The sequence below is a fragment of the Spinacia oleracea genome, chromosome 4 (genome assembly GCF_020520425.1).
Source record: "Spinacia oleracea cultivar Varoflay chromosome 4, BTI_SOV_V1, whole genome shotgun sequence".
NCBI lineage: Eukaryota > Viridiplantae > Streptophyta > Magnoliopsida > Caryophyllales > Amaranthaceae > Spinacia > Spinacia oleracea.
In genome coordinates this window covers 134559189-134583910 of record NC_079490.1, presented here as the reverse complement: position 1 = coordinate 134583910, position 24722 = coordinate 134559189, and the positions used below count along the sequence as shown (strand labels likewise).

At 37.1% G+C, this 24722-nt stretch overlaps 1 protein-coding gene across 1 annotated transcript; it reads left to right on the top strand.

The window, feature by feature from the left end:
- The first annotated feature begins 712 nt into the window (after positions 1-712).
- On the top strand, positions 713-3334 carry LOC110797475 (uncharacterized). The gene is made up of 2 exons (XM_022002583.2): positions 713-2254; positions 2370-3334. The coding sequence occupies exons 1-2, from the start codon at positions 808-810 to the stop codon at positions 3140-3142; spliced, it is 2220 nt and encodes a 739-aa protein (XP_021858275.2). The 5' UTR covers positions 713-807; the 3' UTR covers positions 3143-3334.
- The last annotated feature ends 21388 nt before the right edge of the window (positions 3335-24722 follow it).

The window sequence follows — 24722 nt, the reverse complement described above, 5'->3', positions numbered from 1 at the left end:
TGATGGTGAGACCTCATATCGAAATAAAGTGATTCTATTATACAATTAGAATTGTTTAATGTCGTGTTTTCAATTAAAAACTAGCTAAACATTGTAATAAATAACCAACATATGGAGAACTTACTACTCCATATGTGATTTTGAGGTCACAGGATCGAACCCTTAACTTCAAAATGCTTAAGACTTAGGAGTAGTTCAAGCATAAACATGCATACTTGGGCTAGCTTAACCTGTATTGGGTGATGGTTCATTAGCTTCTTAGGGGTAGTTTGGTTGACATATGAATTAAATTTCCACAGGAAGTTAATTTTCATGAAAAGTTACTTCCTTTGTGAACTTCCATTTAAATTCCGAGGAAATTCTACTTTCCCATTTTATTAATTTCACGCCAATCAAACAACATGACAAATACGCACTTCATAGGAAATCACACTTTCCCCTCTAATTACTTGCAACCAAACATCACCTTACCTCTTTTTTTTTTTTTTTTCTTGCGTGGCCCTTTAGATTAAGAAGACGGAAAGAATATTTAAAAAGTTAGAGCCTTAATTTGTGGGATGGCCATGCATGCATGTGGAAGATGACTTACACACTCGATCATTTCAGCTTACTTAACTCCTTGACCCTATTTCAACGGAAATTACCAATAAAGCATGCACATTTGACCGCCTACACATCTATATAAGGACTTATACTGCTCTGTTGTTAGATATCTATCCTCACACATATCTTCTTATACTATAATACGTAGTATAATATACCACGTACTACATATAATTCTGGTTGCATAAGAGATAGAGTTGCAAAATGGCTAGGCCCAAGATATTTTATCTTGGATGTTTATCTGTTTTATTGTTGGCGTTCGTGATAGAGGCAGCAACTCCTCCAGGAATCGCCAAAAATCCCGCTCGAGCGTCATGTAAGATCAAAAAGTACAAGATGTGCTATAACTTAGAGCATGTTTGTCCTAAGTTTTGTCCTGATAGTTGCACAGTTGAGTGTGCTTCATGCAAGCCGATTTGCGGCCCGGGATCATCACCGCCTGAGTATGATACTACCCCTTCTGATTCGGGAGCACCACCTACATATGATTCACCTCCATCTAGTTCTGATGAAAGTGGTGGTGATGATGATAAAAGTGGTAAAAAAAAAGACAATGATGATAAGGATGTTAAAAAGGGAGGTAATAATGATAACAATGAAGGTAAAAAAGAAGATGATGGGGACAAAGGTAGTAAAAAGGGAGAGGAAGGTGACAAAGGTGGTAAAAAAGAAGATGATGACAACAAAGGCGATAAAAAAGGAAATGGTAAGAATGAAGATGATAAAAAGGGAGGTAAAAAAGGAGATGATAAGAATGAAGATGATAAAAAGGGAGGTAAAAAAGGAGATGGTGGTGATGACGATGATGATGACCATTCACCATCCCCTTCTGGTCCATCAACATCCACACCTTATTACCCTCCAACACCACCTTCACCGCCACCTCCAACTCCATCTCCCCCCACGAACCCACCATCACCATCTCCAAAGCCTCCAACACCTTCACCAGAATCACCATTGCCATCTCCAAAACCTCCAACGCCTTCTTCTCCACCGAAATCACCACCACCATCTCCAAAACCTCCAACGCCTTCTTCTCCACCAAAATCACCACCACCATCTCCGAAACCTCAAACGCCTTCTTCTCCACCAAAATCACCACCACCATCTCCGAAACCTCAAACGCCTTCTTCTCCACCAAAATCACCATCTCCATCTCCAAAACCTCCAACACCTTCTTCTCCACCAAAATCACCATCGCCATCTCCAAAACCTCCAACATCTTCTTCCCCACCAAAATCACCATCGCCGTCTCCAACACCTTCTTCCCCACCAAAATCGCCATCTCCGTCTCCTAAACCTCCTACACCTTCTCCTCCATCAAAACCAACACCTACTCCTCCTACTCAATCAACCCCACCTCCACCATCATCTCCATATCCATCACCTCCCACCCCTTCAACACCACCAAGTAATCCGATTCCATCATCACCACCCTCAATCCCAACTCCTTCTCCAAAACCCCCCACCCCGTCACCTTCTACCCCCTCAACACCATCCTCTCCTCCTAGTCCTTCAGTGGTTGCCTCTAGAAAAAGAGTTAGATGCAAGAACAAGTACTATGGACAATGTTATAATCAAGAGCATGTTTGTCCTGCTAGTTGCCCTACCTCGTGCCAAGTTGATTGTGTCACTTGCAAGCCAGTATGCAGTAAGTTTATAATTCAACAAAAACATTATCCTTAATAGCTAGAGTAGTATAATTTTTAACATACAACTATGGTTAAATTGGTAACTAATTTTTTTGTACATGTGATATATTGTAGACTGTGATTATCCCGGAGCAGTATGTCAAGACCCTCGTTTCATCGGAGGAGATGGCATCACCTTCTACTTCCATGGCAAAAAAGACAAAGACTTTTGTCTTGTGAGCGACCCCAACCTACACATCAACGCACACTTCATAGGAAAAAGAAATGAAAACATGACTCGTGACTTTACATGGGTCGAATCCATTGGAATTCTCTTCGACAAACACCGTCTTTTCTTAGGAGCACGAAAGACCTCCACATGGGACGATACTAATGACCGTCTGGCTTTGGCCTTCGACGGAGAGCCGGTATACCTAAAAGAAAGTATTGGTTCAAAATGGTCATCCACTTCGAGGCCAAAGGTCACAATAACAAGGACTAGTGAAACCAACAATGTTATTATTGAAGTCCAAGGAAAACTCAAGATTACAACCAAAGTTGTACCCATTTCAGAGGAAGAATCAAGGGTGCACAACTATGATATAAGTAAGGAGGATTGCTTTGCGCATCTCGATCTCGGGTTTAAGTTTAACTCATTAACTGAAAGAGTTGACGGTGTGTTAGGAAAGACTTATAGGGATGATTACGTTAGCCGAGTGAAAATGGGAGTAGCAATGCCAATCATGGGAGGAAATAGAGAGTATTCTAGTAGTAGCATTTTCGCGACGGATTGTTTGGCTTCAAAGTTTGATGGTATCCAAGAGGAAACTTCATTGGAGACCTTAGACCTAGCTAGCATGAATTGTGCTAGTGGGATGAATGGAGAGGGTGTAGTTTGCAAGAGGTAATTTCATATCTCAACGGTCGACCAATCGGGAAGCTTTAATATTTTTTTTTTACTTATATAAACTATGTATATCTTACAACTCATACAAGATGTGGGTTAGAAGATGAAGAATAAAATATTTATGTATGTATCATAATTATACTTAAATTCACATAATAAAATGCAAATATACAATGGTTTTTTTTTCAAAATCATACTCTAAATTCTTATTATCTTTAGTTATATAAATATATTTTTATAAATTCCTATATACTTCCTCTGTTTCAAACAAAATGCAAAATTTTGACTAGCACGTTTGCCAAGGTACAACTTTGACCATAATTATCTCTTTTTATAAAAAAATCATAAAATTTAATATTATGAAAGTATATAATGAGATCAATTCAACGATATTTTACTTGATAGCATTTGATTTTAATAGATTAGTAAAATATAGGAAAATTTGTCAATTACTACCTAAGTGTTTAGTGACTTTGCGAATTACTATATGGCTTGTTAAAAATTGTCAATTACTACCTAGGTGTTTAGTTATCGTTGCTAATTTCTACCTTATCCCACATTCCGGCCAACTAGTCACTAATCATATCATAATCAACCGTTAATCAATCTTTAATTATTTAATAAAAAGTAAAATTTAAAATAAAAATCCAAAACTAATTAAATAAGAAAACCCAAAAATATCCAAAAAAAAACCCCAAAAAACCGAAAAAGATTAAACTCCCAAAACAAAAGTTTCTGAAATTACCAAAAATATTTGGGATTTATTTATGTGAACTATCTTTTTCGGGATTTATCATTTTGAAATTTTTCCAAACTTATCAAAAAAAAATTATTTTTTTTTAAAGATCCAAAACATCAATCCCGATTAAAAAAAAGTTTCGATTTTTTAGATACTTTTAATTTTTGGTAATTTTTGGGATTTATTTTTGAGAATTTATTTTTTGAATTTTAATTTTACTAATTAATTAAAATGATGAAATTATAGTTAAGTGTTAATTATAATATCATCAATAGACTAATTGGACTAAGGTAACAATTGAAAACAATCGTTAAACACCTAGGTAGTAATTGATGATTTCTAACAAGTTAGGTAGTAATTCGCAAAGTCGCCAAAGACCTAGGGAGTAATTGGCTAATTTTCCTAAAATGTATGGTCAAATTTGATGTATGAATGGTCGCAAAACTAAAAGTGTTGCAAAAAATTTAAAACGGATGAAGTATATATTTAACGACATGATGAGTCCCAGCGTTAGTAGTTGACTAGTTGGGTTTGGTATTTAATTAGCAAACTGAAAAAATACACGATGATTCAGCAATAACTTCTCTCTCTAAAAACCTCTCCCTTCTCTCTAAACCAAAAAAAATCCCCATACCCTAGTTCATTTGTTCGTAGGCGACCTGAGTTTGCCGCTCAACTCGGGTCGTCGGCGAGCATCATCGTGTTTTCTCTCGGTGGAGAAGTGAAAGAGGATCCAAGTTATAGCTTCACCTCCTCTTAGATCGGAGCACTTCTCGCCGATCTATGGTATTTTTTGGGTTTTTAGTTCGGGAATCCTGAATAACCAAGCAAAGCTCGTGAATTTTGGGTTCGGAGGTTAAAAAGCCAGGTCAAGCTCACAACCTAGGCGCCTCTTCCAACCCTACTTTAATCGCCGCCACCGCCATTGGTGAAGGTAACCTATTAGGGTTAGGGTTTCTGTTTGGAAATCGCTGGTTTGTTGTGGGTTGTGTTATCTTGAGTAGGTTTTCGGAAGTCCCTTGTTTTGTGGATTTCGTGGCCTGTTTTACCCAAGCCCTTATAATCGATGTTGTCTTGTGTGTGTCGGACCACCCCGATCTGGATGGTAAAGGTATTCGTTGTAGTGTCGAACCACCCAGATCTTTACTGTAAAGGTAGTTGTCGCCGTTTTGTAGTGTCGAACCACCCCGACCTTGACGATAAAGTTAAAGGTTAGTTTAGGGTTTCAATCTTTGGGTTAAATTTTGCCTCTTGTGCTTATGTCTGTACCTTCCCTGCTTTGCCTTGTGTTAGTTTATAGGTTTGTTTTTAATATGTTTTGGATTAACACTTTGTTTTGGGCAGTTTTGTGTTGGTTTCTTCTTGGTTTTGATAAGTGTTATCTGTATAAGATTGTTGGTTGTAGTGTTCGCCCGAGGTTTTTGGTGTTGAATGGATGTATCTTGAAGATGTATTTAGTCTGTAGGTGGGTTAACCCCTTTAAGGTTGTTCAAATGGTGGTTTTGGTTGTTAGGTGGGGGGAGTTAATGTGTAGCCTTGTGTGCCCTACCTCCACCTTAGTTGATGTTGGAATAATGGAGTTGTTGTCCTTTGGAGTTAGGTGTAGGATTGGGGGTTGTAGTTTTAGTTGTTTGATTAAGGAAGGAGTAATAGATTATGGGAAGGTCCCGTGTTATTGGGTTTGGATTGTCCTTTGGTATTGGAGGGTAGATTTTGTTATCCCTTCTTTTAGGTTAGTGTTGAAGGTTGTTTTTAGGGCTTTCATAAACTAATATCTGAACGTTGCTCCCCATTTTATGGGGTTTCACAGCATGCCAAACCATTTTTGTTCCGACGCTTGTGAGAAAAACACAAGGTCTATGAGCCTAGCCCGTAGCATTGTCTCTCTGTCGCTCCTTACTTTGCTTTCCAAGTTCTACAGGTTCTTCCACGAGACTCCTAGTCAAAATTGGCGTAACATCAACACCATATGCTATAAAGAAAACTCAGTCGCAAATTTTCTTGGCAAGACATCGCATCATAGATGGTGTAAGCAAGGCATTTTCAACAATCATGGGCTCAAGCGAGAAGAGCACTCTGCCCTTTCTTTGTTAATTCATTACTATTTTGTTGGTTTAGTATGTGTAATGGTCTAGAAGGACCTTAGTATTGTTGTAGAATCTAGAAGTTTAGTTGTGTAAAAAATTTTATTTATGTAAAATTTAGCCTATGTCAAAAAATAAATAAAATAAAAAATACGCGATCAAACCTCTAACACCCAAAAAAAAATCTAGCCAAGGGACAAGGGGGTTTAACTTTGATCTATGGGGTATTAGAAACCCGATCTAATTCAAAACATAGTGTGGTTCTTAGTTGTAATTGAAAAGTGAGTGTAGGTTGTACAAAAAATTTAACCGCTCTAACAAATTCTCTGACCTATGGCATCATTTATGTCACTCATTACACCTTTGTGCATACTTGGCGATGCAGAGAACACAACATTATGTTGTGATCATGTTATTCGGATAATTCATAACCTCAAATACTCGTGTCGGCTTCTCGACACTTAGGCATGGATATGGACATTTTGACATTTTTTATAAAAGAGTTGTGACGGACACTTAAACACATAGCCGTGTCTAATATAGATATTCGGGTACAAGTAATATAGACCATAGTTAATATTGTTGCAAGATTTACACGTTACAATTCTGATTTGAGTTCAGACATCTAAAACTGAACCCGATTTTGAAACCCGATAGCGAATCATTTTGCTCATCTTACTCCATAGGCGGTACCCAAATAATTAACCAAATTGACAAGAGAACAAAAAATATAACCCTTAACGACAATTTGGTAAAAACTTGAAATCAAAAATCAAACTCGGTAGGCCAGTTGAAATCTAGTCTCCCAAACCTAAACAAGTTCGATTTGTCATAAATCCTTGTGGAGTTATCATTACCTCCAAAACTCATCCCTGGCAATCTGGCATTCAACATTTCATGCAAAGGGTTTTACAAGTAGCTCATTTCTCTCTTTCATTCTTTCAACTCACACAAAAACCCTGTAATCGAAACTCAGAAACCCTAACAATGGAGGGAGCATCCTACCAACGCTTTCACGAAATCAAAATTAGAGAAATCGTCAATGCGTGACGATTTCATGAAATTCGATTTCCGCAAAACCGACGCAAGCATGGCTAACGCTCTCTGCTGTCTAAATGCGTAATGATAGCCAAGGTGCCAACGGTCGCCGCCAATCTCGTCGAAATCGAAGTTAACTCTTCTTTCTCAATGACGAGTTCATCGCTCATAATTAAGGACGTCTGTCGATGATCATATGCTTCCTTTGGCATGGTCGTACTAACATCTTCTCGTGGTCACTACGGGAAAACACGGCGCTTTTCGACGCTTTTTTGGTCATATATCGACGGCTTGAAGCGTCGAAAAATAGCATATCGACGCTTCTTTGAACAGTCGAAATATTCACGGTCGATATTTTTCGACGCTCTATGTCGTCGATATTTACTCCATTAAGACGCTTTTTTCAGTCACTATTTTCCATATTTCGACGCTTTCTTTGGTCGACATATTTCGACACCCTGTTGCGTCGCTATTTGCTCCACTTTCGCGCAATACGAATGCATTTTTCGACTCTTTGCTCCGTCATTTCTCGTGTTTACATTTTCGTTCCCCCAAATCAAGACCCTTTTGAGGGTCACAATTTGATAATATATTTTTACCGCCAAACAAATTTAGACTCTTCTAAGCGTCACAATTTACTCTAAAAATATATATTGAGCACAAATAAAAGCACAATCAAATATAAATATTAATATACTATGTTATCATAAAGCTGCTTTAATTTATACTTAACAATAATGTAGCATACAAATAGTGATAATACCATCCATACGATAATTTGCACCGTACGTCTAATGAAGCTGAAATAAAAACAATTCCTCGCATGATTTTTATACATTAATCAAGATAGTCCAAAACTAGAATAAAAATAATTTCCTAATTAACTAGGACTAATTAACCGAGTAAATCTTATCCCCGTGCTAGCTTGTTTCAAGATAACTTGTTGATCTCTTGATCACGTTTTACCATTTACACTTGAATCAACAATATCTGCAAAGAAATTTTAATGTGTCAAACATATGTTTCTTTGGTAAATAAGCAATCTAATAACCAATGTAAAAACCAAAACATCGTTTTTCCTGCCTCAAAACAACCTTAGGCAAACAACAAAAAACATTCATCGAAAAAGAAAACTACCCGACTTTGTCCATCATAAAATCCAGCTCTTCTTTTCAGATGGTCTATTTCTTAATGGAAGAATCAGTAGTGTCGGCTACAGAGAAGAGCACACACATAGTTACTAATCTAGCTAGGACGGAGATGTTACTGACTTATAAGAGTCCGGCTTTCTCGCGGACAGTAGTTTTAGATCCAGCTGTAGAAACCAGTAGTTTTAGTCCCAACGCAACAACAATAACTCTCAAGACATAGCTGTTGAACATAAACTAGTAGAGCTGAAAAGAAGGGCATCAAGTCAAAGGCAACCTCTAACTCACACACACCAGAAACTAAACAGCACAAACCCGCAACAGAAAAAAGACAACAAATCCCAGACACCTGTAGTCAACAAAGTCACAACAAATGCAGCAGTAACAGTTCAGAGAAAGGAACTAGACTGCACTAATCTACTCAGCAATAGTAATCACTCAAAATTTTAACTTAATGTGCTAATATTGGTGTACCAAACTGTCATTATGCAGTAAATAAAAAAAAAACAAATAGTAAGTATATAAAAAGTGTAAAAGAAAAAGATAATACCCAGTGTAACAACAACAAGGAAGGAGAAATTCACCAATTGCTCCAATTATTGTCCCAACAATAGACTGCCGACTATTGAAAACAAAAATTAAATAAAATAGAAAATAAGTAGTACACCATTTTATCCTATTGCAAAACAGAGAACTAAGGATCACGACTACAATTCATCTTTGTCCTTGAATTAAGAATGCAGTTATACCATTGGAAAAACGTGAAATAACAATATTATGAACAATTAGACCATTGAGAAGTCCTATTTTAAAATCTTACTTTGATCCGCTACCTGTATGATATCCGACATAAATTAAATTTGTGTAGTATAATGCATACCTGCAGCCTACAGAAATAGCAAATAGTTCTTTATGCAGTAATTCAATCAATTAGAGAAGCTTTTGGGATGAGCGACTATTTGTATTTACGTATTACGTGTATCACTGTTTCTAGGTCTGTGCAAGATTGTCCAAGACCCTTTTTATACCTAGGACAATACTCTGAGAAATTACCTTACTTTTGGCAACAGTGTCCATGTCTCATGTCTCGACCTACTTTTCACCATTGCCACCAGAATCATCATTAATCTAAAAAAAGCATTTTAATATGCCACATTTCAGGTACGATACGCTACTGTGTAGCTGATGTAACTCTTATCAGATCAATTCTGATCATTTCTGTTCTGATCAATTCAGTGTGAGGATGTTCTTAAGAGAGTAATTCTCATTGCGAGGCATTCTATTGTGTGTCTCAAGGAGGAAGAGTTTGTTTTATTGTTTATCATCCTTTAATCTTCTTTCCTTGGTTCTTTACCTTCGGCACTTATCACCAGCCTTGGCCTTATTCCATGAAAGATCTTTTAACTTGGAAAGAAAAGAAAGGTTGGCTTGCTTAAGTGGAAGATGATTCTAGTAGCAATCTGGAATTGCACATGGAAAGAAAAAAACGAAAGGAATTTCAGGACATGACTTCCCCTTGTCAAGGTCTCAAGTTCTTTTCCCGACATTTAATTTTGTAGTTAAACTAAATCATGATAGTTTGAAGGCACTAGTTCTTTTTCAAGTTTTTGCTTACCCCCTCCTTTTCTATATGGGTGGCACTCCATCCATGACCTCCAAATATATCTCTTTATGACTTGCAAAAACAAGTATTCAAAAGCAGTTGCTTGTATTTTGGTCACGAAATAAAGGAAGAACACATAGGTAAACCCCAAGTATAGTAAACAGATTCTTAACCGGGATTGCAGATTGAAAAGTACGCATGAACCAGACATTAATAATAGTTTTGACTATTAACTATTTCCACCGGTAATTGAATCTCGAATATGTACACTTTTAAGTTTACAGACACCACAGACATACATATGAATAAAAAAGGTAACTAGAAATTCAACCTTATAGGAGCTTAAATGTGAGTTACAGACTAAAAGGCTCCCAAAGACACGAAATTGCACCCTTAGAGCTCAGGTTTCAACCGGCTAAAGGGTTTACATCATCACAGAAAGCATGCTTACAAGAGCCAAGGGCCACTATCACAAACATAATTCCAGCAAATTTATTTCTGCTTCTAAGTTCAGACCCCAGCCAAGAAAAAAAAGATGCAGCAAATATATGAAGTATAAAGAAAGAGAAAAGTAAGAGTAAACCGTAATTGTGCTTCTTGAATCAGCCATTAGAGTGTACTAATCCGACATCGTGCTTTCGTCTCTTTCGGACGACCATTGAAGTTCCCAGCTTGACTTGCTCTCAGGTTGTCTTAACCTTTCAATTGTAAGGACATTCATTTTTAAACAAGAACTGATCTACCTATTTGATACCAATTATCAAACTACACTAGCAGTAAAACAGGGGGGGGCCAGGAAGGCAGGAGCACAATGATCAGTCATCAAACAACCATTCTTAAAGAATAAAATCATTTTATAATCTCAGGAATTGCAGACGTACTAATAAAATTGTCGTCTTCCCATGTTTAATACGTATGAAATATCCAAATTCGTTCTCACTATGATACCCAAATGCTTACAATATCTAGCAAGAAATTCTATCCAAGTAACATAATTCGTTGTATAACACACCTACCAAATATACTGCCACAAAAATCTTAGATTAGTAACACCATAACACTGAAGTATTAGAACATCCAAGGTTGGCCAAACACCCAACTGATTTTAACAAAGAATCAAAGTGCACTCGACTTTATATCTACTACATAGTATATTTTAGCATCTAAACCAATAACAATGAGTTATACATCATAAAACTATAGGCAAGGTAATAAAATCAAAATTGATTAAACTAAAATATTAAACAAATACTCATATTCTGTTATAACAAAACATTTTCACACAAATTAAAGCAAGAATATACTTTGACAAATTCAAAAAATCACAAATGAATTAAATATAACTGAATAAAGAAAAATTTAAACCAATTTTAACCCTTCTCATGTCATACTAGAGAAAACCAAAGCTTGTCCGAAAAATAGCGAAAAAACCAAATCGTAAGTTAACAATTAAATACCAAAATTTTGAGATTATAACCCTAACTATTTCGAATAAACCCTGAATTGTGAAAAAGACGAAAAAATGGGAGAAAAGGAAGATCTATGCAAACAAAATTGATTCCTACTTCTAAGTTTAGACCTCTAGCCAAGAAAAAGTTTTAGCAAACATATAAAGTGCAAAAAAAAGATAAAAATAAGAACAAACCTAGCTTAATTGTGCTTCTTGAATCCGCCATTAGAGTGTACAACTCGAACATCGTGCTTTCGAATCTTTCGGCAGTCCATTGAAGTTGGAATTTTGAGATCCTTGAGAAAACCCTAGAAAATCTGAAGAAAAAGGTGAGAGAAATGCAGGAACAGAAATTATGAAATCAAATCTGCAAAATTATAATCACTTTTGAAACGCATACGAGAGTATTTGGTGGAGCAGATAGATTTACAAAATATTAAATTACAACAGTTATCTACTTGCATTAGTATAGAAATAAATCATGGCATGTGCATGTGATTATGTGATTGCATGAGTGGTGTATTAGAATGATGTGCAGGTTAACTTGAAGTTATAGGAGAGACTATAATTGTTAATCTTTTAGGAAAACTTAAGTCAGGGATTTTACACAAACTATGGATTGAGCAGCCTGAGAATTCTCCAACATGATTAGCCACTAAGACATAATCTAAATCCGTCATATCTCCTTTTTTAGAAAGCTTAAACTTTGCAAGTGATTCTTGTTAAACTTCTGCTAAATTTTCCTTTTGGTTAATCATCTGGCATATGGCTATTGTTTTATTTCCAAATATTTTATTGATGTTTAGTCAACGTGCGTAGTGATATGGAATGGTAAATTTCAAGTGTTATCTGACAAACAATTGCTTGTAAAATTACATAGTCACATTTCTCAGCTTTTCACAAATCGTAGTGATGAAAGTAAGGTGAAATAACAATAAGTGAATGTGTCTTCTGAATTTACTTGAAAACAATTGCTTGGCATATCCCCATATACAGAACAACGATGGTGGGATGGTATAGTTGCATAAACAATAACTAAATAAATGAAGGAAATTACCTAGTCAGTTTATCTGGTTATCAAAGTTGTTTATCTAAATTTTACTTCAGAAGAAAATCAGGTTACCTTATCAAAATTCGAGCCTTGAGCATTTTTTTCTTTTTGGTAAATAAGATATATTTATTACCAAAAGGTAGAAACCACACAACATTCAACCAACGAAACAAGAAGCAAAAGGCGCACAAACCCGCAACCCAAGCTAAAACGCAAAGCAACAGAAGAAAAAAAACAACAGTCAAAACTACAAACAAGCCATCCGCAGCTACAACAAAGACGAAGCAGCAGCAGCAAAGAGTAGCAGCAGAGCCTAGCAAAGAAAGCAGCAGTGCAACCAGAAAAGAAGCAAAGCACCAGAACCACGCTTCAGCAAACAGAACAGCAACAACAACAGAGAAGCACATACCAGAACTTGCAACAGAGTGAGGCTGCAGAAAGCCTGCAAAACAGGCACAAAGCCAGGCAGCCTGTAGGTCTGAACCACAGGCTAGCAGCTTAGAGCACACGGGGAAGAGCTACCTGCAAGTCTAACAGAACAAGAAAAGAAAAAAACAAGCCAGAAACTCTAAGGCAAACACCTAAGACACAAGTTGAAATGAGAAGAAAATAACGCGTATAAAATGCAAGTTGGAAGTTGCAAGGTTGGTAGATTATCTTCCCCAATTCAACTTGGATGATATTATCATATGAGAATATAAAATAATAAACTTTCGAATTTTAACTTAAAATTAAAATTAGAATTTAGTGGGATGACCAATTAACCTGAACATGCCAAGAACAGTGAAAATAAAAAGAGGGTTAACATCCATGGTACCAAACGCAGGAGGCATGATCTACTAAAAATGGCTCAAGTATCGGGGAAGGTACCTAATTGCACAATAAGGCTGCACTTCCTAGATCAATATACGACATAAAATATCTAAAATTAAAATCCAGATCAATCAAAATACAACAACGCAAACTAACAATTAAGTGGATTAACCATATATCAAAAAAATTAAAAAAAAATTGAATTTGACATATAAAAATAATAATGCATAGACATTCAGGAAACAATAGGGAATAAAAAAACAAACCTACAAAATATTTTGAGCGAGTTTATTCAACGAACCATAGGAGTGGTGAATCTGATGCCCAAAACGCATGGAGGAAGCGAAGATGAAGCGTAAGCAACGATTTCTCGGACTCTCGAGAGCAGCTGGGTTTTCGAGGAGAAAATGAGAGAGATAGAAGTTAAGGATCTTGATAACTCAAAACAATCCCTGGCGTCGACCACCACGTTCTCCATCAGCGATTGAGTGTGCCCCGATACATCAAGCCTCATGGAAAATTGTAGCATTAATACATATGAATATTTGCAAGAATGTAATTTGAAATTTGGAGAGGAAATAAGTGAATTGAAAACAGAAAGGATGAATTGGTACCTAGGGTTCGTGAAATAGAGGCGGTGAGAATTACAGACGAATTTGGGAGCAACAACGAAGAAGGGCGGTGGAAGGTCGGACAGATTAAAATCTGACAGCGTTCATGAAGTGAGATCCAGTTTGCCACGCCGCCGTTGTTGTTTCTACTCTCTCTCTCTCCTCCTTTGAAGCCATAGATTGTCAACCGTTTAGGGATAGTGGGAGTAGAGGTGGGAGTAATGTAAACCGCGATTTTAGAATATGTTAATTAGGCTGAAAATTTTAGATTAGCGGGATAATGGACCTATAAGCGGGCAACACGTGTTTATTTTTAAGAATATTGACGCTGTGTTTGGTCCATATATGTTTCGACTTTTAGGAGCGTCGAAATATGTAAATAAAAAATCCGCACCCTTTAATTTTATTGCGACCCTTTTTGAAACAGTCGAAACCACTCCGTCTATATTTGTATGCTTTTTTTGTAGTGGGTATGTGCTAATCTTGTTACCTCTCCTTCTTGCTTTGGTGTCAAGAAGGGGAATCATTAACCGGAGATTCTTATCAATTGTATCATTGCTTGTGTTGAGATTGTATGATAAGTTATGTCTCATGTAAAATTTTAAGGCAAATTCCACTGGTACATTATTTCAGAAGGTCATAAAATAGATTATTTGTGTAGTGGAAAAGCTTAATTTAAGTAACTTATTGGGGTTGGATAGGTTATCATTAAGAGAAAGTTAGGTCATCTGTTAAAAACAAGAAATTAACACCTCCTCACCCCTTGTAGAATAGGCATTACTAATAGGTTGGTTTGATATAAATATTGTGGTTTGATAGAAATATGTTGCTAGCATTTCTATGATCCTGTTGATTTCCCGCTAGTACCAAAAGAAATTCATTTTGCATATATAGTCATATTTTTCTCATCTTGTTCCCTGTTGTAAGGTCTACGTCTTATTATATCATGTGATAGAAATTTGATAATGCACGCGAAAGTTTTGATGGACCCGATAATGTAACAAAATTGCAATTTTATCATTGATTACATTAATAAGAATTGTACAACAATATTTACGAGAGCTCATGTCTCTCACTTATCTCTTTGGTAGAACCCTTGTTTTTACCCCTCATATTTTGTGGGAACTTACTTGATTGGCTCACCTCTAAACTTATGCAAATACAACATATTTATAGTGGTTGTATTCTAGTTTCTAGATTCTTCTACTCCCCTCATTTATCTAGATTTTTTTTATATAATTTATAGACATTTTAGTTACTAGATTTTTCTAAGGTAGCTCCTAAATATTTTCTAAGACTATTCTAAATTATAATTTACAATCATATTTCTAGATTTTTCTACATAATTCATTTCACTATTAGATTTATACAAGTGTATTATCTGGATTTTTCTAGATTAATATTTTAACATCATGTGCTTCTCAAATACGTAGTAAGTAAATGACTTGTATCATAATCAAAGAAAAAAAACGCGGATGCGGTCGCATTTGCGGTAACGGTCGCGTTGTCGCGGAAACCGCTTGTAACGGAAGAATAGAACGGATCGCGGCAGACTTGGCGTGAATTTTATTAAAAAAAAAAACCACATTAGCATGTCTAAGCCTTATTATTACATTTAAAGTCTAACAAGTATTATATCAACCCAATATAACCAAATCTATCCTAATATGAGTGAGTATTATATTATGTGAACAAATAAGCACTTGAAATATCATGTTTTATAAACTACATAACTGCTTACAAAATATTTTTGGTCAATTTGTGTAAAAGAACGGTGTAACGGGTAAAAAAACGTCTAACGCGGCAAGTCACCATTACGTAACGGCCGACGCGGGGAGAAAGAGGATCTTTTACCAAACTAGCTACTTTTACAATTTTATTTACCAAAATGGCTACTTTTAAAATCTATTTCTCAAACTAGCTACTACGTATAATTTATTTACCAAAATGACTATTTTTATTTTGTGGTAAAAATAATTAAACTGGTTTGGTTTGGTGCATTTTTTAATATAGTTAACCGGCTTTTTGGGGGTTTAGTTATCTTTTATTTTTGTCTACTTTATACTCCGAATTAATTTTTCTTTTGAATTTGCCCATAAATAATATAAAATGTTGCTTGTGATGGTTTAATTTTGATACATACACGATACATCGTAGTACTTTAAGTTCATTTTTTACCCATTTAATATTTTAATTACGTTTACTTTTTGACAACATAAACTTCAATGGTCGGAATTTTTTTTATTATGCATGATTGTTATGACGCATTATCTAAGAGATCGGATTAACAAAATCCGCAACAACGGTTCAACTAATCTAATATATATATATAAAGGGGAGTTTTTTGGAGAGCATTCGGAGCGCCACGTAGGAATGTCCAGTCACAAAATCATTATTAATATATTTTAATTAATTAAAAAAAAGATAAATTAAAACAAAATCATTATTAATATATTTTAATTAATTAAAAAAAGGATAAATTAAAATTTCCATTGGATCAAAGTTTCCGTTGGAATGTTAGGTATCAAAATCTTACTTTATGTTAAGAATCCTAACACCATAAGAGTGCTAACACCTAAAAATTTCGTTAGAATGTTATTTACATTTACATTAGAATTTTATTTACATTATAATTCTACTTGGAATAAAATATAATCATTATTAATATATTTTAATTAATTAAAAAAAAAAGATAGATACATAATATGATAAAGATAGATTCCAACAAAAAATTATCTTACTTTTCTTTTACCTTTTTGTATATATATACATATAAGCTCATGGCTACCAAAAATCTTACTTCAACAATCCACAAAAACTCACGGTTGATGGTATAATTTTAGTTAATTAGGTCCGTGTAGCCGTAATTAATATACGAGCACACAATTATATACTGAGTATTTTCGTTATTATATAATGGTATACGAAGTAGTTTGCATGGTTCAAAGGAACCTTCATGTGTTTGAAGCTTTCATCTTAATAGCCTTCACAATTTTAGTTGAAGTTGCGTTATAAATGCCGTGACTTGAATTAGATTTTATATGAAGTATAATCCTAAAACTGTGCTGATGATTAATAAAAGTAAATTGGTTCTCTCCTTAATTGCTTGCATTTCCTTTTCCTTTAAAATACTATAGAATTCCCTTAGCTTCAATTAAGGAGGAAGACTTTGGCCAAACTCCTCAATTGTTTCATTTTTTCAATTCTCCTCCTACCTTCTCAGATCCCTCTTATTCTTTAGATGTTTAGATATCTCGATATTTCCTTTTTTAAGCAAGTCCATTATGTTGGAGATAAACAATTTGTATTTGTTTAAGCACTGTAAAGAGAGAACAAAAACAGATTCAAGATCATGTGCTGCATATATAAACTAATGCTGCAACAATAGATTTTCCGTATATAAGATGTACACTACAAAAGCAAGGTGAACTCTACCCTAATATCACACATAAAACCGTTAATCACAACCGTGAGAGGTGATGGATGAAAAGAGGTAAACAAGTAAACCAATACGTAAACACAATTTAATTTTAGCCTAAACGGTAACAACTTTAATTGATATAGTTTAGGCTACACTTTAAGCTATTAACAACGTTGTTTTTAATAGTTGGCTCCAACATATTATACTAAACCAAAATAATGGTCAGCCTGAACATAAACGAATCTAAATTTGGGGTCTTATACTGAAACAATAGACGAACTATTAAAAATAATGCATGGTGTGATAGCTTCTAATTAATTTTTAATAAGTATTCACTTCTCTAATGTATGGTGTGATTATGATCCAACTTTTTTTCCCAGTTTGGATTGCGTTTTTCAGTTGGAATTTGAGTCAGATAATGCTAATACTTTTTTAAGGAGTCTATAATTAACATAGCATCATTATTATCTTTAAAATATTCCATATGAAAAATGTTCTAACGAAAATTTATCATATTCTATCTCTTCCATGCTTTATATTCTATATATGTTACCCATAATGATAAGATAAATATTATAAAAGATGATAACTAAAATAGCATTCTAATTATCTTTAAAATACCCCATACGAATAAAATATCCTAACGAAAATTTATCATATTCTATCTCTTCCATGTTTTGTACTATGTGTAAATTATCCATAGTGATAAGATAAATATTTGAAAAGATGATAACAAACAAAATGATAGTAGATTTTCAACGTAAATTTATCCTACGTACTTCTACTTTTTAACATAATAGAGTTTTACTTACATTAAGCCTTTGATATTCATAACATAGAGTGTAACCCGTGATTTAAACCCCTACAAGACTACAACTCTTCAAGTGCTAGATGCGAATAATTAATTCAAATGACAATTACTAATACATTATTATAGTCGTATACAGTATTTAAGCACGACATTACCAAGAAAACAACAACTAATGTTTCAAAGCTGGTAACAAGTAGGTAATGACAATTACTTTACTAATACATTATTATAAAAGTGCGATAACATACACATGATATACGATTAACTTCTATTTTTAGATAATTATCAAGCATGTAATAGAGTTTTATTTATATTAAACGTTTGATATTTGGATCAATTCATATCATAAATTTTAATTATGATAATTATTATTAAGTATTTAATAGAGTTCTAATAGCATCACATGAATAACTAACTCGAGTTTTCCCATTATTGAACTAACCATTTTATAAACTCGGTTTTTCTATGAGACTCTTATGCATAAACATTTTCAATGTTAAGAAAATATTTATATTCTAACTTGAATAGGGATCTATTTTAACTTTCTATTATATGTGTAATTTATAAAACACCTATTTATATATGATAACACATGTTGTAATGATTTGGCGGGTTTATTTAGAAAAATGATCTAGGAAATTCTTTAAATTGTTTTTTAACAAATAATCAGACATTACAGTTTCTATTTTTCATGTTTGCCAATACGTATTTTGTATCACTTTAATCTCTAATAATACATTAGACAAAATAATAACATTGATATTCTTAATGTACCCATAAAAATGGATCAAACAAGACCCTACATGAATATGTTTTTTCTTAAGTATTGGAAAGAGTTTAGTAGATTCTCTTCAATTATGAATACCGTTAACATTCGAAAGTGTAACATTAGAGGCAAAGGGAGTAGTTGTTTTAGTTTGTTATTTATCCATAGTAATAACTAATAAGAGTTAAAAAAATAAAAGTACAAATTGGATCTCACAATTAAAATAAAATAAAATAAATGATTAACGCAATTCTTGATCACAATAGTAAGTGAGTATAGTTCTAAGAACGATTAACAAATCATATTTAAAAAAAACCGTGCATCGCACGGGCTTAAATCTAGTTTCTTTATATTTGTAACATTTGCGAGCAAGTCCTTTAAAAACTTTAAAGTTGCTAAGAGGCTAAAAATATAAGTAAATTGTTAATCGGTTCACGTACTATGTAAAAAAACTAAACCGGTTCATCAATACCTAGTATTTAAAAAGGAAGACCAAAGATTATTAGATGACATTTGTCATCCCATCTTTCATCCATTAATTTATTTCAAATTTTCCTTTTGTTGTTTGTTTCACAAATTATTTTATAGCTTTAACACCTCAATTCTTCTTCCTCAATCAAAGTCCATTCACCATTAATTCATATAACTTATTCCACCCCATATTCCTCCTTAACATCATATTAATCCACCATCTAATTTGTAATATTGTTTCAACTTTTAACCCACTAAAATTACAATCCCTCAACAAAATTAGCAATTTAAAAGACGCTTAACAACCACTATATAATTACCCGTTCATTGAACGGGCTCAGAATCTAGTTGGTTTTAAAAAGCTCCAACCGGTTTATTGGTTTTTAATTGAAAGTAAAAAAATTAGCTACTTTTTTTTTGAAACTAAAGAATAGCTACTTTGGGAAATACAATTTAAAACTAGCCGTTTTGGTAAATAAAATTTTTAAAGTAGCTAGTTTGGTAAAAGATCCGGGTTTAACAGTTTAAAAAAAAATCACATTATATATTCATGTGCAGAGTGTCTGCCATATATGTATGCTTGTACCGTCCATGCATATAGCATATTACCATTGTCACTTCCCCAAAAGTTACTCATTGATTCATCATTTGTCAAATATATGAGATGAGAAATATGATCCTGATTGGAGAGCTTAGTGTTGATACATAGGTCCCTGGACCGAGATGTGTGCACAGGTAATGTTGAGGAAGGAATTCCCTCAAGAGTTGATAAAGTTTAGCACCCTACAATTCCTAATGGACTTTGTGTGAATGAATCTGTAAAGACATGAAAATGTTGAGTTAAGCTGGCATGTCTAATCTTAAAGTGGGTTGTAGAAGGGTAATGTTTGGTCAAGTGGCATTAGTTGGAACAAGATGTTATAACTTTGAGGTTATATTCGACTATGTTTAGATCTTTAAAAGCATATTTGGTTGTGACGGTTTCATTCTTAAGACTCTATGCTTGTATTTCAGACTTTAAGAAACTCAACATAATGAACTTTAGTCGTGCCCATCATACAGGTGATTGTAGTTGATCATGAGGCCTATAGCCCTATACTTATGATGATGAGGTGATTAATTAAGAAAGCCAAATCAGTTTTATATTTACTGTTGAGTCTACTGGGCTTTTTGCTTAACGCAATTGTAAGTCCTGAAGCAGAAGTTAGATGCAGTTTGGTTGCCTGAAGACTCGACTCTATAGATGCTGATGGTGCTCGGCTGATTAGCTAAGTACAGCTTGCCTAATTTAATACTGTTTGGGCTCCCAATTGATATTCAATTGGGCCACTAAGTCCAAAGCCCAATGGCTCATAACAGCAACATCAAACCTACCACAAACCAACATGGCTATTCAGTCATCCACTAAGGCCCAATAACAATAAATGACCTATGGGCATTTATTATTCAAACACTATAAATAGGCCGCCAAGGCTCACACCTCAAAGTACGTCCAATTTATCGCCTTAAGACTACTCTTCTAGAGAACTTCTCTCTAGAATCCGAGCATCGTTCTTACTTAGGCATCGGAGGGGCTTTCCTCGGAAACACCCCCGAGGCTAGTGATTTTACTCTTGTGCAGGTGAATTCGGACTCGACTCATTCAAGCAAGCAAGATCTTCGACACACACGAAAGGGCCTTCATTCGAAGCTCATTGTTTCCGCCTTTACAACACCGGAACAATTTGGCGCCGTCTGTGGGGACGAACACTTCAAAGCCTTGAAAGACATTAACCACCTCTTTCTGCAAAATGGTTAATGATGTTGTCAACAACAATGATGACGATATGATAGTGTGGTCAGATTCAGAATCTGACGAGGAAGCGCATCCTCAATCAGTGGCGAGGTCACAGCCAAGCAGAGCTACGACCGCCACAAACGCAGGACCTCCGATCCCAACTAGGGAAGAGCTCAACGCGGCCATGACCATCATGAAAAACTTCCTCTTCAACGAGAAACAGCAAGGATTGCCAAAAGACCGCAGAGAGGAGAGGAGGACCAGGCGACGGCTGAACGAGCCGCTCAGTGTAGAGGTGTCCAGACCCGAACGAGAACTCCCTCCCTTGACAGGAACACACCTGACGTCGAGATGGATGGAAAGCACGTGGGACACCCAAAAAAGAGCACAACAACAACCAGATTGGTTTGCAAGACCAACGCCTACTCCAACAGCTCTCCAAAGCGAATCGACTACTTCTAACACTCGGATCCGAAGCTCGGTACTCAGCAGGTTGAGGCCCTCGGTCCATTCTAGGTTAAGACCTTCGATCCATTCTAGGCTCGGGGTAGGCGAATCAAGTAGATCCAGCGAACGGCCCGAGGTCAGCAGCCGAGAAAGAAGAAGAGACAGGAGGCATGATCGAACCCCTAGCCCCCGTCGTACGCCCGAGCGTTCTAATCACAGAACCCCGGCAAACGAAGGCATCAGGGCTAGACTCGGGAAAATAATCATGACTCCCACGTCATCCCCTTTCTCGGACGAGCTGATCATGGAAGAAATCCCCAAGGTCAGGCTGCCAGCACACCTGACATATAGCGGAACCACGAATCCGGAGACCACATCATCTCCTACGAGCAACAAATGTTCTTGAGCCCCTACTCCGAAGCATGTTGGTGCAAATATTTCCCAACCACGCTAACCGGAGTGGCGGGAGAGTGGTTCAGATCGCTGCCGAAGGGATCGATCAAAAGCTGGAAGAAGTTGAAGAAGAGATTCTGCACGCAGTTCGTGAGCAACAATCGCCCCGAACGAACCACCGCAGAACTAACCTCAATTCAACAAGAAAGAGACGAAAGTCTAAGAGAATTCATGGCCAGATTCATGAAGGAATCAACAAACATACCAAACTTGCAGCCAGACGTGGCCATCTTCGCTTTAAAGCACGCACTCCAGGAGGGGAAATTCCATGACAAGCTTTCAATGAAAAACCCCTCCAAAATAGCCGACGTGCTCCAAATGGCTGATGCATTCATCAGAACCGAAGAGTTCAACAAAGCTGCTGCAAGGTTGAAAGGATCGTCGGATCCGAGAGATACGAAAAATGTCCAGAGCAAGCCCGAGGGCAGCTCAAGGAAAGGGAAAGAGAAAGTGGGAGTTAGAGATATGAGCCCGAAGAAAGACGGGAGAAGGGGTGAACTTCAACTCAAATACACTAACTACACTCCACTAGCTCTGCCCCGAAAGGAAATTTTTAGCCTCAACAGAAATGATGAGAAGTGGAAGCTACCAGGGAAGCTCGATCAAGTCCAACCCAGCTCGGAGAAACAAGAACAAATGGTGCGAGTTTCACGATGACTTCGGTCACCACACCGAAGAATGCAACTCGCTGAAAGATAACATTGAGGACCTCGTTCGCCGAGGCTACCTGAAACAATACTTGTTAGACCGAAGGGAGGAAAAAGAAAGGCCGCAAGAGGCAAACCGCACGAGCAATCCCAGAAAAGGGTTTACGAAGCAACAGGGCAGAAGAAGAATGACATCCTGGTGGTGTTCGGGGGGCAGAGGTCTGGCCAGGCCAGCAAGAAACACCTAAGAGCTCTCTCCCATCGAGTCAACTTCAGCGCCGTGGGAGACAGCCAACCACACCCCCCGAACATGACCTTCACCGCTGATGATTGCTTCGGGGTCCAATACAAACATGACGATCCTTTGGTCATTTCCATGGATCTCAATAACCACAACGTACACCGAGTGTTGGTCGACGGAGGAAGTGCCGTCAACATCATCTTCAGAAATTGCTTCGAGCAGCTGATCCTCGAGGAGTCAGAAGAATCGCTGACGAAAGTTAGCTACCCCCTGATCGGATTCAACGGATCCGCAGCTATCCCCCGGGGAAAGATCACCCTACCAGTTACAGTGGGCGAAGGCCAAGCAGCAAAAACCCTTCGAGACGAATTCTTAGTGATGGATTGCGACTCAGTATACAACGTCATCATGGGAAGAACCATGATTCACAAGATGCAAGCAATCCCATCCACATACCATCAGCTGATGATATACGTCTCGGACGCAGGATTTGCCGAGCGAATTAGAGGTGATCAAGAGGTTGCAAGAAGAACCTGCCACACCGCCATCCAAAAGCCTAAATTCGGAGACGCTTCCGAGGCTGAGGAAGAAAAGAAAGATACTCCAAAAGAGGAGAACGAGGCAAAGAGGAGAAAAGCAGGCACGAGCAGCCTATCTCCCGCGGAGGTTGATGCTCGCCCCGAAACCCTATCTCCCGAGCCAGATCAAGAAATGGAGGATATCTTCCTCGAAAAAGATTCAGACAGGAGCATCCAAATAGGCAAGGGCCTAAGCTCGGGGCTCCGAATCGATTTGATCCAACTGCTCAGGGATCATAAAGACATTTTCGCATGGTCAGCAGCAGACATGCCAGGGATAGATCCGAAGCTGATTTGTCACAAGCTGGACGTCAACGCTGAAGCTCGGCCAATCAAACAGAAAAAGAGGAACTACTCCTCGGAGAAAAACAAAGCCATCGCCGAAGAGGTAAAAAAGTTGCAAGAGGCTGGATTCATCGAGCCATGCATGTACCCAAAATGGTTGGCCAACGTGGTAATGGTCAAGAAAGAAACGGCTCTTGGAGAATGTGCGTGGATTTCACAGATCTGAACCGAGCCTGCCCCAAAGACTGCTATCCCCTGCCGAGGATAGACCAATTGGTAGACTCTACCAGCGGCCATGCACTGCTCAGCTTCATGGACGCCTTCTCAGGGTACCATCAAGTGTTCATGCACCCCGATGACAGGGCGAAGACAACATTCATCACGAGTGCAGGAGTGTTCAACTACAAAATGATGCCCTTCGGCTTGAAAAATGCCGCCGCTACCTACCAAAGGCTAGTTGATCACGTCTTCGCCGACCAGAAAGGGAGGAACATCGAGGTTTATGTGGATGAATCCATCGTAAAAAGCATCAAGGAGGAGGACCATGTCAAGGACTTGGCCGAGACCTTCGGAAATCTGAGGAAATACAACATGAAGCTGAACCCGAAAAAACGTGTCTTCGTGGTGAAGTCCGGAAAGTTCCTCGGATTCATGGTAAGCGAAAGAGGAATCGATGCAAACCCGGATAAAGTCCAAGTAGCATTAGATCTACCCGAGCCGAGGACCAAGAGAGACGTGCAGAGGCTAACCGGCAGGTTAGCCGCACTGACAAGGTTCATATCAAAGGCCTCGGACAAAGGAGCTCCTTTCTTCAAAGCGCTAAAACCAAAAAATCTCCCCGGAGGAGAAGCAGAGCCAATCAAGAAAAAGGGCGTCCCGAGGAAAGTGGACCCCGAGCTGATATGGGAACAAGAGCAAAAAGAGGCTTTCCAACAGCTCAGAGCCCACCTAGCCCAACTGCCGACACTGGCTAGACCAAAGGAAGGGGAGACCCTATATCTAAATGTCGCAGTTAGCCCCGGAACCGTCAGTGCACTACTCCTTCGGGAAGAAGAGAAAAAGCAACAGCCGATTTACTTCACCAGCCGAACACTCACAGGGGCCGAAACTCGGTACCCACTCATTGAGAAAGTTGCATATGCAGTGG